Source organism: Tachypleus tridentatus, chromosome 6 (assembly GCF_004210375.1).
Source record: "Tachypleus tridentatus isolate NWPU-2018 chromosome 6, ASM421037v1, whole genome shotgun sequence".
Lineage (NCBI taxonomy): Eukaryota > Metazoa > Arthropoda > Merostomata > Xiphosura > Limulidae > Tachypleus > Tachypleus tridentatus.
The window spans coordinates 41646690-41672823 of record NC_134830.1 but is presented as its reverse complement, the minus strand read 5'-3'; the positions used below and the strand labels follow the sequence as shown (position 1 = coordinate 41672823).

At 33.2% G+C, this 26134-nt stretch overlaps 1 protein-coding gene across 2 annotated transcripts in view; it reads left to right on the top strand.

Annotated features, from left to right (window-relative positions):
• LOC143252326 (amino acid transporter heavy chain SLC3A1-like) overlaps window positions 1–25402 on the top strand; it is a 31744-nt gene extending 6342 nt beyond the window's left edge. Inside the window, exons 2-4 of one of the 2 annotated variants that reach the window (XM_076504291.1) lie at window positions 10835–11838; window positions 16904–17527; window positions 24790–25402. In XM_076504291.1, coding sequence (XP_076360406.1) covers window positions 11023–11838; window positions 16904–17527; window positions 24790–25284 — 1935 coding nt within the window. In that variant the 5' untranslated portion in view covers window positions 10835–11022 and the 3' untranslated portion in view covers window positions 25285–25402. The remainder of the gene's footprint in view (window positions 1–10834; window positions 11839–16903; window positions 17528–24789) is intronic. The other variant, XM_076504292.1, reaches the window with a different exon arrangement.
• Window positions 25403–26134: the final 732 nt, after the last annotated feature.

Genomic DNA, 26134 nt, shown 5'->3' with positions numbered 1-26134 from the left:
AAGAAATTGTTGTCAAAGAAACTTAGTAATTTTTAAACATACATAGGCTTCACTTTTTTCATTCGTTAGTTCAACAAGAGTTTGTGAAACACTTTAATATAAATAAAATTCTGAGACCAATGTTAAGCTGAACATACACTCCTAAGAATATTGTGCCTCTCTTTTAAAATGGTTTGTAATTTTTCAGTAAACTCTTTCAACACACCAAATTTTGATCATTTTCAAACATTCCACTGTAAAGGATATCCTTAGTAGGTATTCGGGTTTAGTTAGAATCAATGACAGAGAACAAAAATATCGCATACCAGTTTCTCTCCAACAACGAAAGCAAACTTGTTCCATCGACAATTAACAAAACAGTATTGTGGAACAGATTTTTGCTGTCTTCTTTTATAAGCGACAAACTTCCGATTCATTTACAAGTTCTGTGTATCCTATTGTTGTAAGTAACTAAAAGCAGCAAGACCACAAATACAAAAGTTGCAAGCGACGGACAGTAACAATACCATAAATACTGACGTTGCAAGTGACTGGAAGTAACAATACCATAAATACTGATGTTGGAAGTGACTGGAAGTAACAATACCATAAATACTGACATTGCAAGTGACTGGAAGTAACAATATCATAAATACTGACGTTGCAAGTGACTGGAAGTAACAATACCATAAATACTGACGTTGCAAGTGACTGGAAGTAACAATACCATAAATATTGACGTTGCAAATGATTGAAAGTAACAAAACCATAAACAGAAGTTATTAACAGTATTAAAACTATAAATATTGATATTGTAATTAACTAATAGAAACAAGATCGTAAATACTGACATTTTAAGTGGCTTACAACAATAAAACTATACATACTGTAAAAACAACCGTAAATACAAAAGTCTAAATTGACTGTCAGTAAAAAGACTATAAATACTGACGCTTTCAAATGACTTACATTAAAAACATAAATATTAAAGTTGTAATTTACTAACAGTAACAAGACCACAAATACAAGTGCTTGACAGTACAAAAGCTATAAGTATGACGTTGCAAGTGACTGACAGTAAAATCATATGTGCTACCACTGCAACTGACTGGCAATGACAAGACCATAAATACTGACGTTGTAAGAAAGTAACAGCAAAAAAAACCATTAATACAAGTAACGAACAGTAAAAAAAACACATAAATACTGAGTTTGCACTTGAGTGACAGTAGCATGACTATAAATCGAAATGACTAACAGTAAAAAGGTCATAAATATTGAAATTGCTAGTTACTGACAGAAGCTGTTACACTGAAACGGACTTTGCCAACTTATATTCGATAAAGTCGTTAGTACTTTGTTCTACATTGTAAGCTTTTTCAAGTCGATTTCATCAATGATAAATAAATAAGAGAAGCAGTATTGAGTCTTTCTGGCTTTATCAGGGAAAGAGAAATACAAAACCATATATACAAGTAAACTAATGACGAGTAAGTCTATCAACGACTTACAAAATCACTGCTTTGCGAGTCTTTCTCCAGTCTATATATAACAATGGCTGATAAGTGAGAGAGCATGTTCAAATTATTTTTAGCCTCTCTTTATAAATTATTGTCGACGGGAATATCTGTATAAAGACATCTCTTTGACTTTTTCGTCATTATGTTGGTATGTCTACCAAAAATGCTTATTTTTATGTTTGTAACGATGTTATACACACAGATAGGATTTGGTGTGACGGGGATTCGAACCCACGACCCTTGGTTTATGAGGCGTATGCCTTAACCACCTAGCCATAATGCCTTATGACAAGTGTAATTATAATCATTCTTCGCTGACTTATAAAAAAAATATATACCATAACAACTTCTGTTGTATTAACTGGCTTATATATTTTGATATTCCCTAAAGAATTTGATTAATAATGTAATGTTTAAAGATGTCATAGGCCTAACATAACGTTGGAACACTATGATTATAAACCTTTTCTTGATATTATCTAAAGAATTAGATTAATAATGTAGTGTATGAAGATGTCATAGGCCTAACATAACGTCTTATGACAAGTATAATTATAATGATTTTTTATACTGTCAACACATACGCTCTCCTAAGTAATATCAAGCTATGTAATTTAAAAAAAAAATTAAAGATACAGTTATTGTTGCAAAAATATGTGTATTCAGAATTACGGTGTTAGAATATGGCTAGATGAAAATGCTATTAGTTATTAGTAAAAGAAAACCTATATAATTTAGAATAGTCGAAAGACTGTTTGTTTGTTTTAAATTTCGTGCAAAGCTACGTGAATACTATCTGCGCTAGCCGTTTCTAATTTAACAGTGTAAGACTAGAGGGAAGGTAGCTAGTCATCACCACCCACCGCCAACTCTTGGACTACTCTTTTACCAACAAATAGTGGGATTGATCGTCACCTTATAATGCCCCCACGGCTGAAAGAGCGAGCATATTTGGTGCGATCGGGATTCGAACCCGCGACCCTCGGATTACGAGTCGAACGCCTTAACACGCTTGGCCATGCCGAGCCTTGTCGAAAGCACATACAACAAACAACAAATAGGGATAGGACAGATAGAAGATAAACGAAAGTTAGTTAGTCAGATGAGTAAATTTTAAATAGAAAGACCATAAGAACGAAAACAATGAAATTTTCTTATGAACAAACTACGAAGTTATTAAACTGCCGTTCATGATTTTCCTCTTTTCTAAATTCGCTTGAGCAAATCAATTCTGATGAAATGTACTCTTGAAAAGGAATTCGAGATAGAAATGGATATTTTAGCTTATTTGTTTTTTTCTCGAGAGCTCATTTCGCCCAAGCTTCTTACAAACTATTTGTTTTCGAATCGGATCATTTACACTTGTGTATCTCTCAGTTTATGTGACGGCCGACGAAGATCTGTAGAAAAAAGAAACAGTTACATTCACTCGAAGTCCTGCATTATGAATGGTGTTTTCTCAGACTCTTCTAATAGACACTTGTAAGAGTGACATTTCTAACTGAAATATTTATTTTTCTATACGTACACATTCATTAACGTTATACACACATATATATATCTTGTGAGATTAAACAAACACTCTTAGAAAGTGCATGAGAAAGTTTAATATACATTTTATGTGCGGACTTTCGTTATATCCCCTTAATTAGATACACAACTGTGAAATACTAATCCCCTTTCGCTCATTTAAGGTTTATGCATAAGAGACAGTGCAAAACTAAGCTACTAAAAAACTAAAACAATTGTTGATGTAAACCAATAAAATATCTCAAGATTCTCTTACATGAAATCAAAAGATTTAATGTCTTGAAACTCTAACTAATATTTATAAGCCGAATTTCATCCACAGAAAGGCAATAAAACAAAACAGAGAAGTAAAGAAGTGATGGGACCTTAATGGAAAACATACCCGTATGGTTAACTATTGGGTAATATTATATTGTGTAGCTTTTTCTTCACCCACGTCCAGCGTCCTTCCCCTTAGAAATACGTGTGACATCCTTCAGGTATTTGTGATATTTGTAACCTATACACCAGGTCAAAATGGCTGGTGTTTTTATGAATTTCAAGTTTCCAAAGTTCTACTGTAACTTCTTAATTTTCTATTCGAAATTTTCCCATAGTACGAGATGAAAGTTCAGAGGATCAGTAGAATAAAATATACGAGGTATTACGACCGAGTGATGATAAGGTTTTAGCTTGTCTTACATTTCGCACAAAATTACACGAGGGCTATCTGCGCTAACCGTCCCTAATTTAGCAGCGTTAAGCTGGAGGGAAGGCAGTTTGTCAACACCACCAACTTTTGAGCTACTCTTTTACCAACAAATAGTGCGATTGGACATCACATTATAACGTTCCCGCGGTTGAAGAAGCAAACATGTTTAGTGTGACGGAAATTTGAAACTTTAAGGTTTTAGTCACTAAATATTTGAAAATTTATTTTGCTTGCATCTTTTCAGGCCCGGCATGGCCAGTTAATTAAGGCATTCGACTCGTAATATGAGGGTCACGGGTTCGAATCCCCGTCATATCAAACATACTCGCCCTTTCAGCAGTGGAAGCGTTATAATGTGACGGTCAATTTCACTATTTGTTGGTAAAAGAGTAGTCCACGAGTTGACGGTCTTATCCTGCTTTGTAGCTTTGTGCGAAATTTAAAACAAAACAAACCACCATTAATAACTTCTTTATATTCTTTGTATATTACGGCTTACAAATAATTACCTTTATTCATATCTATTCTTGACAAAATGGATGAATATTGTTAGTTTTATAATAATAACAAGCGCACAAAAATAGATAATCCGGCATGGGCAAGTGTGTTTAGGCGTTCGACTCGTAATCTGGGTCACGGGTTCGAATCATTGTCACACCAAACATGCTCGTTCTGTCAGCCGTGGGGGCTTTATAATGTTAAGTTCTATCCCACTATTCTTTAGTAAAAGAGTAACCCAAGAGTTGGTGGTGGGTGATGATGACTAGCTGCCTTCCCTCTAATTTTACACTGCTAAATTATGGACAGCTAGCGCAGATAGCTCTCGTGTAGCTTTGCGCGAAATTAAAAACAAAACAACAAAAAACAAAAATAGTTATTTCTCTTAATTAAGACAAATTAAAATAAAGGTAAAAACAAACAACACCAACTAAGACCTTTGTGTATTTTTATAATTGTAATAATTAAATGATTATGTAGCTATTTCAAAAGTCATATGAAGACTGGAGTACGAATATACAGATACAATGTTGTATTTTGTAAAGTGTGCTCCCCAAAATAACTGAAACTGATAAACTAATGGCTTTGTTTATATAACCCTTTATGACGTTTTTCAAGATAATCTTCCAATTGAATTAACACCCATTCAATATAATATACCGAGTTGGAGTTCACAAGCTTCTTAGGGATTAATAATTATTTTTTTAATTATACGGACAAGTATTATGATAGTAGCTGCATAACACGTTACGTTTCTAAATCTGCGTATAAAACTATAGGCTGTATTGTGTCCTTCGTTCATCTTTCGACTAATTCAAATCATTTCGTTAGATTTATTTTTCATCACGAACTGAGAATGAGACGTTTCCGATTAAATAGCAATCACTATCATGGATGACAGCCTACAAGATAACCTAAATCTAACTACTAATTAGTTATTGTTTTTATTTTAGTCTCTAATTACCAATTACTTTTTACCCTATACGTTATATTACTAAAGAAAGTCTGATAAAAGCAGCTTTACCAAATTAATAAAATGCGATATCGTGAACAAAATCAGACCTGAATTCTTAAAAGGGAAATCTAGCTTTACTAATCTGTTATCTTTCCTCCAAATTTTTTATTTGTTCTTTGAATGATAGAAAAGATGCAAATTTCCAAAAAAAAAAAAAAGCTTTAGATGTTACGCTACACAAAAGATTAGCTAAGAAAATTACATGGTTGGGGGTTGAAGAGGAACTAGTTAATTAGATTGTGTAGTGGTTGAATGGGAGAAAGCAAACGGTTGTTATTAATGGATTCCATTAACACTGAATAGTTGTCATTAGTGGTGAGCTTTAGTGGTCAGTGATTGAGTCTTTTATTTTTTGTTTTCAATTCTAAATTTAGAAATATTTCGTTTTTTCTAAGTATACCGTACATATGCAGTGTAGATTTATATTAGTATTTTTATTGTTTCCCGATTAAAAATTTATTGGTGTGTAGATATCAAACGTTATTATTATAAATATATTTCACATAAAAAGCAAATATAACTAAACGTAGTAATTAGATATGTTACATGTTGTTTTTAAAAAACAAAAATTCTAAAGTCTGTTGGCACCAAACAAAAGATTTGATAAAAAAAACAAACACATTATGTCCGGAACAACAAACATTATTTACCCAAGAACATTCCAAATGGGTTAAAGAACGAACGTCTAAAGGAGTGGTTATATTTATCATTGCTTCTGGTTACAAAAACAAAAAGCTTCCGAGTGGCATATTGGTATATCGGCGGACTCACACCTCTAGAAACGGGGTTTCGATACCCGTGATGGGCAGATCACAGATAACTCATTGTGTAGCTTTGTACTTAATTCTAAACAAACATAAAAATCTCTTTATGTTCTGTATCAGCTAAAGAGAGTATACAATAAGAAAAGAACAAATTTGAATTAAACATAAACCTCTCCAGTGGTTAAAGAGACTTTAATTATATACGTTTCGTAATACAATAATATACTGTATGTACATATATGCATAATTTAAAGTTATTTGTATACCTATTCTTTTGTTTTATTTATTAAGATAAAGTTTCATTTACCCCAAAATGACTTTTAACATTCTTGAGGACACTAACACTTACTGCTCCTATGTATTTATATGATGAAGCTCTTCTGCTATGCATTATTAGTATCTACATGACTATGGAAATTGCCATGTTAATTCTAATGTCACTTAAAAGCTCTACATTAGGAATCTATTCTTTACTTTCCAGGCACCGTTTTAGAAATAGTTTTACTACTTGTTTATATGTGATGTGGTCCGGCATGGCCAAACGTGTTAAGGCGTTCGACTCGTAATTCGAAGATCGAGGGTTCAAATCCCGGTCACACTAAAAATTCAAAACAAACGAACAAATTTACTCCTGACAGTGTCCACTTTAGTTGTGTTTTTACATTTTTAAGATTTATTGGTTTTTTTAATTCTATTTAAGTTTTTAATTCGAAAATTAGTTGTTTTATTTTAAAATGATTCGTTTTTTATATATTTTAATAATTTAACTTTAATTTTTATTTTTTATTACCTGTTGTTCGGCGCAGATAGCCTAGTTGCTTTGCGCCATTAAACGCTAAACAACAACTTTACCTTGTCTTGTGTTTATATAGTCACTTACATTAGATACGAGATAAATTAGTTTGATGTAATTTAATTTCTTTGTTTGTTCTTCTTATATCTGTGTAGAAGACCTCCAGTGGCCAGTGATAAGTTACTGCTAAGTTTAGCTATTATAATGTTGTTGTTTTTAATCTTTCTTTAACCTCTACTTTTATGATTGCTATACTAAATAAGGAGCAAACATTTTTGATCTATTGCAATTTATTGAATTAAGTTAGATTGCGAAACTTTCCTCTTTACTTTAACTTTAGTTTGTTTTTTTTTTTCTCTCACAAGAACAACTGTCAAGCTGCAGAGCACAATGCCTGAACCTGACTTCTTATGAGGCCTCATATCACACCACATTATTTCTTTAAAGGTGATCCATAAGTGCAGTTTAGTAATAATCCTATTTTTTGTTATGTTTTTTATTTCAATCTTTAACATTGCTATCCAGTATTTTACAGTTTTGGACCTGCCACTGTCACAGGATTTTTTTCCATCATAAAATCTTTCAGAAGGAAAGCTTTAAGAATCTGACTTAAGCTTTATACTTGATTGATTTTCTGGTGTTTTTAAGACAAGCTATCTTCTTATGAGTTGCCGTAACCAGTTCATGGTAATTTTTATAGGAAGAAGAAACTGTAAAAAGCAGCACCTGCAACCTCTCCTAATCTTAATATAAATTGTCCTCTGCGTGTGATGCTTGCATGTGTGACTTCATTGTCGTAGAATGTGTATTCAGTGGGTCTTAGCTGAGAAGATAAATCTCTCATTCTGTTGCTTGTTTAAGAACTTTGTTTCTATTATTTGTGAAACATCACCTGTTTTCCTCTAACTACATATATTTGTGTGTACTGCTCACAGATATTTTCTTTCTTATGCATGCTTGTTACCATGAAGGTTTTGGTTTTTTTTCTTCCTTTTGCCATTAAGCACGAAACTACACAATAAATTAGCTATACTGATCACATCGCGTTGATCGGACTTCGAGTTTTAAGGTTGTAGGTCGCCAAGATTACTACTGGACCTCTGAAGGGCAACATCCCGAAGAACTAAATTGTTTTACTTTGGCCATTCTATAGGGTATCTGGTTAAATCAGTCCAAGGTGGAGTTTTGATACTTAGCCATGCACAGCTGATTGCCTCTCTAGTGGCACAGCGGCATGTCTGCGAACTAACAACGCTAGAATTCAGTTTCGATACCCTTGATGGGCATAACACAGATAGCCCATTGTGTAGATTTGTGCTTAATTACAAACAAACTCATCTGATCAGTATTAAAGTTCATGACAAGACTTTTTTAGTGAACTTTTTAAACTCCGTTTTTAAATATAAAACTTTATACAGTGGTTCTGAAGGAATAGCATAGATTACAATTTTGCTTAGAACGTTACCTAACGGAGAGGATGGAAACGAAACCGGAGCATGCTTTTTGTAAAATGAAATGCGTGATTTCAATCTAAATTTATGAGTCACTTTAAATGCAGGTTTTGTTTAATTCCTTTATCCATTAAGATTGTGTAGCTGCACGCAGAACATTTATTATCTATAAAATGAAATATGACTTAAAAATCACGTTTCATGAAGAGGACCGCATATATACATACATATAATTATTGCAATGTCTTCCATAAAATCTAGAGTTTGAGCTACAACAGTGAAACGTTTAATACAAAAGTTTTATAAATTGATACACTTTTTACATCTGTCTTACCTGTTTTCTATTTGCCCCTTTTTATCTCTTTTATTATGTGAACTTTCGCCATGTTTAGGTTTGTTTGTTTGTTTTTGAATTTCGCGCAAAGCTACTCGAGGGCTATCTGCGCTAGCCTTCCCTAATTTAGCAGTGTAATACTAGAGGGATGGCAGCTAGTCATCACCACTCACCGTCAACTCTTGGACTACTCTTTTACAAACGAATAGTGGGATTGACCGTCACATTATAACGCCCCCACGACTGAAAGGGCGAGCATGTTTGGTGTGACGGGGATTCGAACCCGCGTCCCTCTGATTACGAGTCTAACGGCTTAATCCACCTGGCCATGCCGGGCCTACATATATATATATTTTTTTTCAGTTCGCCCTTGTTTCTCTTTCACTAGATATCAAACATTTTAAATCATCATTAATATTGAAGGATACAATTATGATATACCCATGTTTTTGAGCCCCTGATCCCGTGACAAGTCTTGGCTCTATCTACGTTAAAATCGGGTTTCGATGCCTGCTATGTGAGCAGAACACACATAGGCCATTGTGTAGCTTTGTGCTCAATAAGAAATAAAACAAGCATAGCTTTTTGTTTAAACAGTCCCCCGCTGGGACAGTGGTAAGTCTACGGATTTACAATGCTAAAATCAGGGGTTTGATTCCCTTCGATTGACATCCCAGATAGCCCTATGTGGCTCTGCTATTAGAAAAATACACACATACTGTTTAAATAATATAAAATACATTCTCATGTTTTTCTTCATTTCTTGAGAATACTTTACAAAAGAATGGTATTATGGGTTATTTTCCCTCTTAAGTCAATTTATTGCAGTGTCTTGAGGAGAATTATTTCGTGTTCCAGAAACGTCGGCGGAAGCTCCAAGAATACGACTACTGCAGAATAGGGTAATAAAGTCTCGGAAAATAATCAATATTGTTCTTTCTGATAGCTTTGAAGCTTTTCTTCCCTTGTCCACCCCTTATTTTTTCCCCTCAACCTGGTCAGAAACTTAAGTATTGTTATATTTTAAGATGTTCATTTACTTTAAGATCTTATTGCAATCAAAATGTCTTCAAGGAAAATAATAAAACTGGAGAGTACACTTTTCTCACCTATGTTGAACCCTTATAGAAGACTTGGTAATCTCGCAAAATGTCCGTTCTCAGATGGCTGAACTAAATTGTCACCCCAGGGAGATAGGCATTAGCGTCTCAGTCACTGACTGCGAGGGGACGTGTAGCCGGCACGGAAGAAGTATCCAGTGATCAATTGGCAGTCAGGAACTGAGAAATTTTCTTTTTACTACTCACACAAAGAGATATAAACCTGTGCTGTGAAAAAAAACAAAAACAGTAAAGGTTTGTATTTAAAGGTACATTTGGCTTACGTAAATTGTGAAAAGAGCCTAAAAAAAAAACACATCTGTTCTTGCCTTCTTTGGATTTGCTCTAAAATCTATATTTTGAAAGCCGTGAAACAGGAATACTTAAGCACTTCTGAAAAAAACAAATAGATAGTGTTATAAACAGGAACGAAGCTCATTAGTAATCGATATTGTGTAAGAATGTTCCGCTGCACTTAAGAGTTTATGTTCAAAACTCAAATGTCATGAAGGATATTTTCTTTTGTCAAATTTATGTATTAGAAACGTAACACATTTCTATATTCTTTTTTCAACTTTAAAGTATTCATTAATCGCTTAGTTCAGTCCAGGACCAATTGTTTGTGAGAATTATTATCGTAATTACTTTAAGTGGTATGTAGTTAGCAATTTTTTCTTTCTCTTTCTTTCATATTGGAGTAATAACGTTCTCTACTGTTTCCAAAGAGTTTGGAGATGTATGTAAACGGTAATAAAACACATGTTATGATTGGTATTATTACAGGAAAAATAGGAAAATATAGCAAAACTTTGTGGTTATAGAATTTACACACAGTTAAATATGCATCTATCTGTTAATATTGTACGCTGTAGCGATTTGTATGGAAAGACTGCAAATTTTATTTTAGCGTTGCGAAAAAATGAGAAGGTTCACATTGCAGGTTATTAGTTCGCATGTATTTAAAATACCAATAATTTTGTGTAATATATTCAATTGGAAGAATGTATATATCATTATCATAGAAAACGCAGGTATCCATAAACATCTCTACTTTAATTTCCTTTTCCCATTCATTAGTTTAGCGTTAGATTATCCAAAGATAAAGATAGTGTTTAACATACACTGGAATTTTTTTTTTCATTGAACCATTTGTTTATAGGCTTATTCTTCTTTGGACTTGACAATCTGCATGATAAGGCCGAAGAAGGTCAGCTCTGAACAGTTTGTACAGATCTGATATATCTAAATTTTGAAAACAGAGAAAATCTCATTTTCAGTATTAGAATTGACGTTGGCAGCTTTTATTTATCGTAAAAAAAGAATAAATAAAAGAATCTCTTCGTCGATATGGATCGTTCTATTGGCGGACCTGAAGACATGGTTTTAACAACTTCAACCAACGCCAAGATGAAAGAAAAAGATAGTTCCAACCTAAGTTTAATCTCCAAATGTTCTTCCACAGACAGTGAACCGGGAGGACAGGAACCAGGATGTTCCACGCACCTACTTGAGTCGGATAATTATCAACCATTTATCATTCATCTACCGTACGGCAGACAGAGTGTCTCCGCTGACACGGATTCTAATTATTCCTTACGAACTCGAAAGTCTTCTCTTAGCAGCTGTCCTTTGGATGTTTTGTTTTTCCACTGGAACTGGGCCGGAATGCGGTTAGGGTGTTTCGTAGTTTTTATATGTGTTCTTGTTGGAATGTTCTGTGTTGTGCTGAGGTCAGTGACCTCCCAAACGTCCCAGTGTGTCCCGTCAAGAGGATGGTGGCAGGGCACTGTGTCCTATGAAATTTTTCCGGCCTCTTTTCAAGATTCTGACGGCGACGGATATGGGGACTTCGCCGGGCTGCGGTGGAGACTGGGTTACGTACAGAAACAAAACGTGGCATCAATACGTTTGAATTCAATTTTCAGCGCGTTGGACTACCCTCTGGAGTACACACACGTTATTGACTTCAAGAACGTTGATCCGCACCTTGGCAGGATTTCAGACTTTGAGGAGCTCGTGCAAGACATTCATGCACGTGGTTTGCACGTGATATTGGACATTAATCCGACACTTACCAGCGATCAGCATCCCTGGGCAGCTCACTGGCAACAGAACAAAAGTGGCGAATACCAGCATTTCTATGTTGAAGTAAACAAGAGTAAGGTAAGTTTTTATCATAAAACTATATCATGGACAAGAATCTAACTTCAGATTGTTTGGTGAATTTTTTACTCGTCTGCGTTAGCTTTCCGTAACATTCAAGTGATAGATTAGAGAGAGGGTGGGGGATGGCTGTTATTGATCACTTGCCTCCGCCAATTCTTAGGTTATTCTTTTAGTAATTAATAGTAGAACTGATATCACACGATATTAGGTCCATTTGCGGCTAAAATGTTTAGTGACGGATTTCGAACCCGTGACTCATAGATTGCGAGATAAGTTTCTTAACCATCGAGCCATGACATGCCCTTTAATTTCGGACATGTGAAATCGCAAATAGGACTAGTATTAAATATCCCATATTGTTAAAAACGTAAAGTTGCAGTGGATTTTTGGCTCTATCTTCCAGTGAATTGTATTTTATCAGTGATAAGAACAGCCAAAGAACTGCTGTTTACAAGCTGGGTTCCCTTTAATGTATCAGTTCATAATTAAAAACAACTATGGGCTGATAACTCTTTGTGTAGAACACTATTAAATAATATGAAGTCTTCTCAGGTATTTAATCTCGTGCAGTACGACAGAATAGCATTGTATATAAACTTTATTAGGGTAATCTACAAGCAGTAAAAACAATGTAACAAACTTTAAAGCTATTAATATTTTGTTGATAATGAGTAATTGGACCAGCGGTAAGTCTCACGACTTATGATGTAAAATCCAATGTTTGATCCCCTGGGTGGATAAAGCAAAGATAATCCATTGTGTAGCTTTGTATTAAAAAAAAATCCCAACTACTGATTCTTAGGTTCAACTGCAGTTAAAATTACTTTATATCATAATTGGTTACGCTGACATGCTATAAAGTTTGTATTAATATCTAACCGTGGCATTGTTGTTTTATATATATATATATATCATATTTATGAAATGCCATTTATGAGTTAAAGTTTTCATTCATTTATAGTACTTACATAACTTCAAAAATGTAACCTAGCTATGCTTATCAGAAATATTCATTCTCAAATCAATTGCAAATATTAATAAACTTGCCTAGGAAAATCACTGAAACAGCAAAAACACATTCTATTGGAAAAATATTGAAATAGTAAGATGAGTACCCCCTTCTAAATCGCTGTTTATACTCTAAAAATGAAGCGAAAAATACATGATACTGTTTAGAATAATATATAGGCTATGACTGTTTGCATTTCGAAAAATCTTTTTTTTTGTGCAATAAAATTAGGGCAAACAAAATGAGACAAAAGTATACACATGATACCGTTTAAAATAACATAGAGGCCATGGCTGTTTGCATTTTTATAAATCCATGTTTTTTCCAGTAAAATTAGAGCAAACTCATATTTGGCTTAAATTTGTTTTTGTCTCCTTAAGCTTACTTCACCTCTTAACAGTGAGTTTATATACATTTATAACTGTTTAATATTTATGTGAACACAAGGTTGATTCAGAAATTTAACTCTGTCAGTATTTGCCACACGTATGTTTATAGGTAACTAATTCATCCTAGTTACACAAGTTGAAAAATTATGTACGATTTTAGAATTAAAAAGTTGTCGCAAATTCTCTTGAAATTTTAAAATGTGTAGACATTTTTCGTCAACTCAAAGAACAAAGAAAACCCGTTAATGTTATGGATACGGACTTAATTAAAAACTTCATTATAGCGTGAAGGTGTTGCAGCTGCTTTGGTGACACGAATGCATTTCCAAAGAGGCAGAGGTCTTGACAGAAATATATTTAAAATATATCTAATAAGATAGAAAAATAGGTCAGAGAGACAATCTGCTATGAAAATAACTTAAAACATATATATATATAAAATGAAAATCGATTTTTTTAAATTTTGGGGGGGAGTAATTACAAACTGAACAGCGCCTTTTCCAGCACGTTGACTAAATAGCCAGGTCATAGAGTCTTAGTGGTCAGTTATAGTCGTCCGTAATTTTGAAATACTGACTACTAGGAAAGGGCCACCCAGCAGCAACCACCGCCATAAAGGCCTTGTCCAGTTTTAACTCTCAGTCGTCCCACGAGACGAACCTTGGATCTTTAGGTTTGAAGCCTGGTGCACTAAACATATAATTTGCTTATATTGTGCTTTATTCCTGTGTTGTACAACCAAATTTTGTTAGGAAAACCTATTGTTAAGATTTTTGGCTTAATGAAGTTATGTCATAGATTCGTCGAATTAAACCCATTTCAGCCAATCTGAATTGGTATGATATGAAAATTTCAACTCAAAGGTAAATTAAACGTTGCAATGCTTATATATATTCTCGGGAAAATGTATGTCTTTTATTATATATTGTATAGTTTGCTAATGGCGTGGGCTAGTAATTTAAACTCATGAACCTGTTAATTAATTTCAAAAGTTGTATATCTATTTATGAAATCGTAAACAGTTTGACTTTTTTTGGTAATCTAATTTAAAATTTACCTATTATATTTAAAATCAATAAAACAAAATTTGATTTACACATTTCATCCGTATTTCAAAGCTGAACTTCATAAAATACATTTTATAGGTGGCTTAACTTCTGAAGTAAACTAATCACTCGCACTCAGGTGACCGTAGTTGAAAATTAGTTTATTTTTTTTAATTTCGCGCAAAGCCACTGTGCTAGCCGTTTCTAATTTAGCAGTGTAAGACTAGAGGGAAGGCAGCTAATCATCACCACCCACCACCAACTCTTGGGGTACCCTTTTACCAACGAATAGTGGGATTGACCGTACATTATAACATTCCCACGATTGAAAGGGCGAGCATGTTTGGTGCTACGGGAATTCGAACCCGCGACCCTCAGATTACGAGTTGAATGCCTTAACCCACCTGGCCATCCGGGTCATCCGTAGTTGAAAATAAAGATGGAAATGTAAAAATATTTATACTTCGTAACTGATTCAATAAATTATTATTATTTTTTATATATAACCTGGGCAACAAGTTACATAATATGAAGAAACATTGTCGAATATAGAAAGCTATTAGGCTTTCACTACGTGTATTGACGTCAGAAATACGTTTATTGCTGAAAAAATTAAACACTTAATTCTGTTACAGACCTGAATTAACATAAAACCTTTAGTATACACTTTAATTACAAGTTTATTTATCGCAAGATATGAAGAATATTTTCCTAAAATTATCTGAAATGTGTGAATGTTACTGACAAAAATGCAACTTTGAGAAACTTATATTCTTCAATTGCAAATAATATTTAAAGGAAGCTAAACAAATTTTGGAGTCTTTCTATTCATCTACTTACATATTTAAATACTTTAGAATTTTTCGTATTTATGCAGTGTATAAATAGAATACATATGGACATTGTAAAATACATCAGTTGAAAGGGTTTGACCTTCTGAGCCCTAAACTGTAATTATATCTCAAATTTTTCAAGAGATGACGGAGCTATGAGCTAAAAGTTTATACTTGAAAAACTCAGAGCTAGTTCCATGAGTCGTCATGCTGCGACCAAAAGGGGAAAAAAAAAGTATTGTTCCATTTTCATTTTGTATATAGACTCGATTCTCCTCTTCAATGAATGAATGGCCTTTCTTTCTTCGGCCATGTTTTTCGTCACACCAAACATGCTCGCCCTTTCAGCCGTGGGGGCGTTATATGTGACGATTAATCCAACTATTCGTTAGTAAAAGAGTAGCCCAATAGTTGGCGCGATTGGTGGTGATGACTAGTTGCCTTTCCTCTAGTCTTACCTGCTAAATTAGGGACGGCTAGCGGAAATAGCCCTCGTGGGGCTTTTGTGCAGAATTTAAAACAAACCAAACCAATCGGCCATGTTCTTTATTCAATATCTCATTAGGTTATGACGTATCGTATCTTGTTTCAATTTTTAGGGTCGTTCGTAAGCGTGTCTAGACTTGTCTGATCACGTTATTATATGCATAGCAGTGAAACAAAGGACTTTTCCTTCTCAACACATATATCTCTCAACTTTATTACAGTCTGTATCTCTCAACTGTTTAGCAAAACTTTGAAGACTTGCATTTATAAATCATAAAGGAATATAGCATATGAAGTATAATTAATTCCTCAAACTGATATCAGGGAACATAATATGACAATCTTTTTAATAACAGACAAAACCTTTTTTTTCTTTGGTTCAACAAACACTTCAAAATCGTTTAAAATGGACACTACCCCACATAATAGGTATTATTAAATAGTATTTTATTATTTTTTCAATCTTTTTAAGTTTTATGCCAATATCACAGGATTTGGCGCGCACTGAATATAACACAAAAAATGAAAATAAAAGTTTTGTTGGAAAATAACAGACTGGACGATGATAATTCTTTAATCTGATTGATTTCCTTACACAAAAGATTCGTTTATATTAGGTTAGGGTCGTGAATTAACAAAATGGGCAGATGAACTGAAGATCTTAACAACAAAGTAATAATCATTTTATTTTTTCTCTTGAAATTTATTATTCATTATGTCGCATTTAGAACATTATTTTGTTGAAGAATCGCCCATTTTGTTGGAGCTTTAGACATCACATGCTCATATTCTTTGTATGAAAACACATAATTCAAGGGGAATAATCTGAAACTATCTTAGTTACAGTTTAAGTATAACCACCATCGTTAACAGGAAACGTCGTAAAAATGAATCAAACATATTGTTATAAAGTAAATTTAGTGCACCAATATTTCATGACTTTGAGATATGCTGAACGTATAATGAATTCTAAAGTAACAGAGTTTCAAGTTTAGCACCGCGAAATAACAAAATTAATATTAAGATGCATAATTTAATGTGCCCTGATATTTCATGTTATAACTTAGTATGTTGTAAGACAGGGGAAATGAATTATTGGAGAGTATACGACTAATGTGTACATCGACAAGTCTAACAGACTTTACTTGATTTTCTTAATAAGCTATAAAATATTGTGTGTGCATGTGTTTGTCTATATTAATAATACGCTTAATTGGGAATTATTCTGAAATTCTTTTGTTCATAAAAGTGTGTTATAAAGTGAGTCAGTTAAATAGGTTCGATCTTTCCACATTTTAGGGGAAGTTTGTGGATACTCATGAAAACCTCGCAGATGAAAAAGAAAATCCCAACAGACCGTTTGGGGGTCAATTGTTTTTAAACTGGTCCCATCCGGAAGTTCAAAGGAAAATGAACTCTGCTTTGGAGTTCTGGTTGCAGAAAGGTGTGGACGGTTTTTATATTAAAAATTTAGAGCTCCTTCAAGTTGGGCTTGAGAGAGACTTATACATCGTAATGAAACACTGGCGTATTCTTCTGGACAAATACAGTTCGGACACGAAGAAAAATATATTACTTGTTCCATTTCCATTTTTACAAACCCTAAAAGAAAAAAGGTCACGATTTCTGAGGTCTCTGTTAAACTTTTGTGATATCATTGATTTTCAACTAAATTTTAATCTGTCAAATCCGTTGGATCTTAAAGTGCAGTTAAATGTAGCAGATGAATGGAGCGCCCTCTCACCATCGACCTGGATTAATTGGCATCTAGGTAGCGCCGAGACAACGAGGCTGAGTACGAGATTAGATGGAAATTATACCTTGAGCACAATGCTTTTACTTCTGGTATTACCTGGGTCAATTTCACTCTTCTACGGTGACGAAATTAGCCTCCGGGACTCATTGGATATCTTCACTGGAAAGGTAAAAAATGCCGAACAATTGTTATCCATATAAATAACTATAAGTATCCAGGCATTCTACCATTTAGTGGACCATATTTATTTAGATTTAAATTATTTTTAAAATAAAAAATATATCCTCGTTATTGAAATAATTGTTAATTTCATCAAGTTCACATTATCTTTGAAGGGTGATGTCAGAGGGAGGTTGGTACCATGTTATTTCTTTACGGAAATGCTCTGCTACACAACACTTCTGCATTAGCTTAACAGAAATTTTAGATGTCTCATGCTTACAGAAACGTAATTTACTCTAGGCTAATCTACTATAAATAACTTGGGCTTTGACAACAAAAAAGATTACTTCCTATTTCACTAGCGAACTGCGTATTCGTATAAACGGACAAAAGCTCAATTGAAAGAAACGTTCTTCATCTATTGTAATCTTGTGGTTATTCACACCGTTTATAACGATATTGTTGGACAGATTACGATGTTTCCTTGCACTTTATGTTACTGGTAGATAGATACAAATTGTTATAAATGTATGTCTAGTAAGTTTATAAGTTATTTTTTCTGAAAGCCCCAGTCAGGGTTAATTCGTGTGTTTATCAGTCCTCCGTTTATGGTCATCCAGAAAGATCGCCAAAATAATAAAGAAAACGAAAGTGTGTTACATGTATATCATTGGCAAGTTATGTGTTATTTTCTGCCATTTCTTTGAGGGGTTAATTGAGTTAACTGTTTTACGCTGATTTAAATACTTAAAATATTTGGCTATTTTTGTAAAGCCATATTTTTACTGTACTTTTTTCCAGAAAAAAAAACAAATAAGTTCCCCGTACAACGGTAAATCTACGGATTTACAACGCTAAAATCAAGGGTTCGATTCCTCGCAGTGGGCTCAGCAGATAGCCCGATGTGGCTTTGCTATGAGAAAAGACACACAAGAACAAATAACAGAAATATTTTACTGGTGATATAAACTTACATTTTGTTGTTATGTGTGTTTTTTTTCTTCTCCTTAAATAAAATTAGAAATTTGAGGTTTGAAATATAGTTTTCTGTCTCTCAGCACTTTGACTAAAACTTCCACGTCTTTAGTATCTACATCAGCAGTTTTTTGAGATTTATATAACTTTTATATAATCATCAACCCACTAGTGTGTTTGTTGGTTTACGTGACGTCATAAGTTGCAGCGGTAAATACACATTTTAAATTACTTAGTTTGAAGAGTCTTAAAACCTCTTAATTCGATATTTTCTCATAAAAAACAGTACAACATCGCCACCGTCTGAGTAATGGCTTAAAAAACAACTAATATATTTCAAATAAAGAGCAGAAAAGACAGGATCGGTAACATAGAGCTACTTAACATCTTCTACAGCTGGTCGTTTTATACAAAACCTAGTCTGCCTTGAGAGCTTCTTTTCAACCTGTTTGATAATAAAATTATTTCTTGTGGTAATGAATTTAAAATGTTAATCAAACTAGTAATTTTATAAGTGTACAAAGTATCTCGAATCAGTAGTGACCACTAAGGTTTTTTACGTTAACTAATGGAGGTTCGACCCCAAATTGATCGAATCTCATAAAATTATTATCTTTATTTTCGTTTTCAGTGCAAAATAATTAGACAAGTAATTGAGTTTATTTAAACTTAATGTGTTATTTAGAGCACATGTTCTTACGAACGTTTTGTATGTATATCTGATATTTGTGTCTTTAGAAAAACAACACAATATTCATAACTAATTCTAACATGTTCTAAAGAAAGAAAAGCGTAGTTTAACATCTTCTTATCTTGGAAATGTTAGAAAACTTCATCAACAAAGATGGCGTCACATATATAGGAAAGAAGAAAACATCTTGGAAAGAAACGTCAATGAGAGAACATAAACATGATTTGTGGCGTTTCTTTACTTTAAAGCTATTAATGATAAACAAATTAAATACCGTTGTAAATTAATGCCTAATCTCATGAAAATTTAATTATGAAAAATCTTTGTAATTTGACTGAGTTGCGTGAACACGCAGGTAATTTAATGACATAGTTATTTTGAACAGTCGTATAATTAATAACGATATTATAATGATTTATAGTAATAAACTGAAGATACTGGAATGTTTATACTAAAACATATTATTTTGATTTCGAGAACAAAGAAACAAATATTCTATTAATATAAACACTTATTCATAAATACTAAGAATATTTTATGGTCTTTGTTCACCTAATAGTAACTTTGTCTCATCTAGCTAATAAAAAATATGTACATGATATATATGTATAATTTAATATGTATTACTTAAATTAAGTCGTACTTAAAGCTTGATACATGTAAATTTATAAGGACCCATGCTTGTATTGTGTCTTAAATATTATAGATATGATTTGCTTATATATGTGATGTACATATATATATATATATATACCACACACACATACACGCATATATGTATAAGGTTTCAAGGCAGCTAACATTTATTGGATGGAGGTTTATTTATTTATAGTCTATATGCTGCGAGCTGCCCTATTAGGAAATAAATCTTTGATACAAATATACTGCTAACGATCTATGACGTATCTCTGGACAAAATGTTTATAAATGCGTTCTAGCCATATTCGGATATCAGTTCTCATAGGCCAAGCTAGATGGATCATAAATTATGTTACCCAATGGAATTTTGTATCATTTTTATGCTCTAAAGTAGCGTATTGCTAGAATCTACTATCCTCAGTCGGTCATGAATTGGTATTCAGTGGGAGTCAATATGTTTAATACCACATCTTACGTCTTATCAAGATTTATCACTATTTTCCTTGTTTTCCTGCCTTGAAATAATTTTTGGGATATACACTATTGAATGTGTTCATTAACAAGTGTTTTATAAAAGAACAGTGCAAGAAAGTTTAGGTTGTTAAAATTTTCCAACACAATAAACATACAATATAATCTAAGTATTCTCTTTGTTCTTAACGTGGGTTTGGGGACAATGAGGAAGTATCAATAAAAACAATTCTTGATATACTATTGTTTTTTTTCTGTTTAGATTGAATACGTTTATGTTTATCTTTATTCCTTAACATGTGTATATAAAAACGAGCAAAAGCTTTTTACACACTAATTTACGGCCCGGCATGGCCAAGCGTGTTAAAGCGTTCGACTTGTATTCCGAGTGTCGCGGGTTCGAATCCCCGTCGCACCGAACATGCTCTCCCTTTCAGCCGTGGATGCGTTATAATGTGGCGGTCAATCCCACTATTCGTTGGTAAAGGAGTAGCCCAAAAGTTGAAGGTGGATGGTGATGACTAACTGCCTTCCCTCTTGTGTTACACTGTTAAATTAGGGACGGCTAGCGCAGATAGCCCTCGTGTAGCTTTGCGCAAAATTCAAAACAAACAAATAAACAAGAGAATCGCCCAAAGGTTGGTGGTAGGTGGTGCTGATTAAATGCCTTCCATCTAGTCTATGCCATCAAAATTAGAAAGGGCTGGCGCTAATAACCCTTGAAAAACTAAGTGCGAAATTTAACAAATTCAAGACTTGAATAAAAAGTTGAATTAAACTTATACCTGAAGAGACTCAATCATCTTTTCGAATAAAGAACTGCACAGGACTTTGTCTTATTCCATGTTGTGAACTAGTCATTACAATGTGATTAATTGATAGCGCAACATTTTTTCTTAAAAGGAGACTTACTGTCAGGTTAATATATTATCATTCTAATTTCCTCTCAGTGGAGAAACTGGATTAATATTCTTGATATTCAATGCAAAAAATTTGGTTTAGTATGGTCTCAACACTAGTAATGGAGTTTAGTCATTTTCCTTATACGGATCTTTCGAAAAATCATTGAACCAAAACAAAAAATATATTACTGGATTATCAACTAATTACACTTATTTTTTGAAGCTTCCATTCCTTAGGAAAAACATTGACGAAGGTGAGCGTTTCTTGTAAAAATGTCGAGTTTCAAAATAATAAATAAATTGTTACATAAAGCAATTTCAATTTTTTACGAAGTTTTAATCGCCAATTCCGTAAATAATGTTCTATGTCGAGACCAACCATATTACGAATGGAATAGAATGATTTAAACCCCAGGCGCGTGAACTTTTAAACTTAAGTGTAAAACGTTAGAAATGTAAAGTGAATTAGTTAGAAACACTAGATTACATACTATTAACCCCCCGCTAATACAGCGGTAAGTCTAGGGATTTACAACGCTAAAACACACTCACATACTATCAACAAGTATTATTCTTTGTAATAGAATTTGATGATTGAGTTGATTATCAAGTTTATATTCAAACTATGTAAGACCAATTATGACAGGGTTAATAGGAATAACGGAAAGCCTGAATAATGCTCTGATTTTATTTCACTTCACGTACATTGGATTACCGTGAACATCAGCAAACAAAATCATCATATTTTTGCCACAACGTAATTATCGGTATTCTGGAAAGTATATTATCTTCTTATATCTTAGATCATTTTGGTTTTTTCTTTATAAACTACATAAATTAGTCGCAAAATAATTCCCGTCCTACGTATGAGTATTTTCGAACATTCTACGATCAACCGTCCTCATCTACCGTTGTACTAAAAATCGCGAAACTTTCATTGGTTTAATACCAACAAAACTCAGCTTCTCAAAAGAGTGGCTAAAAACCAAATAGCCTTATCTAGAATTATGTGAAATCAAAACACCGTTCATTCCCGTGTGTTGAATACTTCTTTAGTTATAGTTGTACGTGTACTGAATTCTCAGATATACAACCTGAAAAATGAACGTTGAAGAGAATAAAGATAAATGAAGTTCTACACGATAAGGGAAAGAGATTTTATTAAATAACAAGCCACTGCATTAGGAAAACATTACAGTCGTGAGTCTGATAAAAGAATGTAAACACTTATATATATAAGTACATGTGACGTTTGGATTTTAAAAGAACAACTGGTTGTACAAAGTGAGCGAGGTTTATAATATTAATTTTTCTTGGCTTTTTCCTTGTAATTATATTATATTCTCCACAATTGTCCATTAATTTTATCTTGCCCAATCATTTTTCTGCTTTCCCATTGTACCATTTTGAAGTATCGTGCAAATGGTGCATATTTTTATTACTCGAATATTTTAACGTAGGTTAAAATTAAGCCTAATTATTCAGATGATAAAGCTAAATTACATATTTTTACGACGTGCTTTAAAAGTAAAGAGAGCGACATTTAGGTCCCTTCAACATTTGTATTCTTTCAATCCAACGACTTCCGACAGCTATCATGTATAATGATGATATCCAGAAAGGATTTTACAGACTAAATTCTGTGTCTTCTGTGTATGAAGATATTGGCGTTCGTACTTACAGTTGCAAACATAACAAGCATACGAGCAAAAAACAAACAAACAATCTACACCTTTATTAAAAAAATACATTTATTTTCATGCCTTTTGTTGTCTTTATTTTTTTATAACATCGACGCAATAATATTGATGGAGAGGGTTTATAAAGCATATGTTAAAATATCTGGTTATGTTAGTGTGTATTTCTTGTGAAACTTCATTTTTTAATTCCCTGATCATTTGTTTGTCTCGTTAAACGTGTTTGGTTTGTTTTGAATTTCGCGCAAAGCTACTCGAGGGCTATCTGCGCTAGCTGTCCCTAATTTAGCAGTGTAAGTCTAGAAGGAAGGCAGCTAGTCATCACCACCCACTGCCAACTCTTGGGCTACCCCTTTTACCAACGAATAGTGGGATTGACCGTCACATTATAAACCCCGCACTACTGAAAGAGCAAGCATGTTTTGTTGTGACGGGGATCCGAACCTGCGACCCTCGGATAACGAGTCGAGTGCCTTAATCACCTGGCGAAGAGTGTTTGAGTAATATTCTTTATGAATTAAAAATGTATGCGTTCGTTGTTTTTTTTTAATAGAAATTAACTCTTGTTAAAATGCTGCAACACAGAAAGTTTTGACTAATGCTAAATTTGTATTTTAAAGCTCGTCAGTTTTTGTTTGGTTGTAGTTAAGCACAAAGCTACACAATGGGCTATCTGTGCTCTGCCCACCACGGGTATCGAAACCTGGTTTTTAGCGTTGTGAGCCCGCAGACCTTCCGCTGGGCCACTGGAGCTCAGCTTCTCAGTCTAATCACTTTAAATACTCAAAGTCGTTGCTGTTTGGACAACTAAAAATGAGCAATAAGTTTTTAACAAATTATGAACTGGAGTTTATAGTAAAAAAAATGCATTTTTACAAAAAAAGAACACGTCTTTAACTGAAAACAATACAGACACAACTTTTTTTACTAATTGTTACGTCCTTTCTGTGAAACTGTGGTAAGTCTGTGGATTTAAACGCGAAATTCTATGGTATAATTCCCTTCAACGGATAAAGCACAAATAGCCTATTGTTTAGCTTTGCGTTAAAAAATGGCCATTTGTCATTTCGTTTTCTTATTATATAAAAGAAAAGTTGCGTGAAAAGGGAGGCGCCTTAAAACGAACTTTGTAGTCTTCGTATAACCCTATATTAAGCACTTATTGTTTTTCGTGTTAATCATAAAACTACACAATATATTAGCTGTACTTTGGCCTTCACTGGTTTCAAAATCGGAATTTTAGCGTCATAAGCCTACAGACTTGCCCCTGAACCATTGTGTGCCCTACATTAGGTGTGACATAATAATATTATTTATGATTTAGTTAGTAAAAAGCCTATTTATGTGCAGTAAATTAGCCTTTAATCATTTCCGAAACTTTAACAGTTTTAATGCATTGTTGAAGTTAACTATTTATAGATTAACTAAAAGTTGGACGTGTCAAACTACTTTGTATCTAAATAAAGGTAAAAACTACTACAACATCTATATAGCTTTCGCATTGTCATTGCCTGTTCGTTAATACGAAATGTTGATTAAATGTATAGACAACATAAATTCAACAGAAAAACATATATTTTTGCGACTAGAGCCAAGTTTGGTCTAATGGTTCGCGTCCTGACACCACAAAAAACAATTCAATTCGCACTTTAGGGCCATGGATGCGTTGTAAACGAAACGTCAAACTTAATTATTTAGTCAGAAAACAGTAATCCGCAGACTGGTGTTAAATGTAATAGATGTTCTTCGTCTAGCATATCGGTTTAACATTAGGGTCAGCGCAAACATCTCTTGTGTAGCTTTATGTCCAAAAACAACAACAACACACACAAAAAACAAACAAATAGAGACTCAGCATATTCATGTGTTAAACATTTAATTTGTTGTTTCAGGGCTACAGAGAGGGCCAGTTGTGTCCCATGCAGTGGACTTTCTCAACAGAGTCTAACTTTACAAAAAACGGAACCCTACCTTGGCTACCCATTAATCCTGAATTTTCTAGCCAAAACGTCGAGAATAAATCGGCAGAGATTTCGCTAATAAGTCAGTTGATAGCACTGAGAAACAAATCACCCTCCTTGTGGATGAAAGCTATCTATGATGGTAAGAGTGCCATATGTGATGGAAGACCATTCACTTACGTTCTTCATCCTGATGAAGGATGCGTGATCATATTAGAAAGATATTTCCCAACTAAGGAAAGATATGTGGTCGGTGTCAATTTTGAGAGAAAACCAGTGACTATAGATTTTACCGAATTCGTTTCGGAAGCCCACATACTATTTTCTACTAACAAAGAGATTGGAGAGAAATATTTCAAAGACTGGAAAGTTCAAAATGTTTCTTTAAATCTTGGTGATGTTTTCATTGCCGAAACGAATGATTAGGATTATCATTCAAGATGGATTATCGTAACAAATTCATTACGTCGGTAACTTATCATCCTCTGTACTGATAAATGTTAAACATTGTAGAGGTAACTTAACCGCTAATAAATCTTTGTATACACACATGCCTCTTTTCTTGTATTTACTAGTAGATAACTAAGCTTGTTGGAATAACTAAAGTTCCCATATAGTTAGAAACTTTAAACAGCCAATAAAATATAATAATATTAACAGCTTTTATTATCAATATAAATAAAAAATGACACTAACAATGTATTGTTACATGATAAATAAAAATAAAACACTAACAATGTATTGTTACATGATAAATAAAAATAAAACACTAACAATGTATTGTTACATGATAAATAAAAATAAAACACTAACAATGTATTGTTACATGATAAATAAAAATAAAACACTAACAATGTATTGTCACATGATAAATAAAAATAAAACACTAACAATGTATTGTCACATGATAAATAAAAATAAAACACTAACAATGTATTGTTACATAATTAATAAAAACAAAACACTAACAATGTATTGTTACATAATGAATAAAAATATAACACTAACAATGTATTGTTACATAATGAATAAAAATATAACACTAACAATGTATTGTTACATAATGAATAAAAATATAACACTAATAATGTATTGTTACATAATGAATAAAGATATAACACCAACAATATATTTTTGCATGATAAATAAAGTTATAACACTAACAATACATTGTCAAAAAGCAACTAAAATAACATAATTGGACAGTCATCATACACTGTTATTATCCTTCTAAGATTATTTTTCAAGCTATAAATATCTTGCAAATTAAATTATT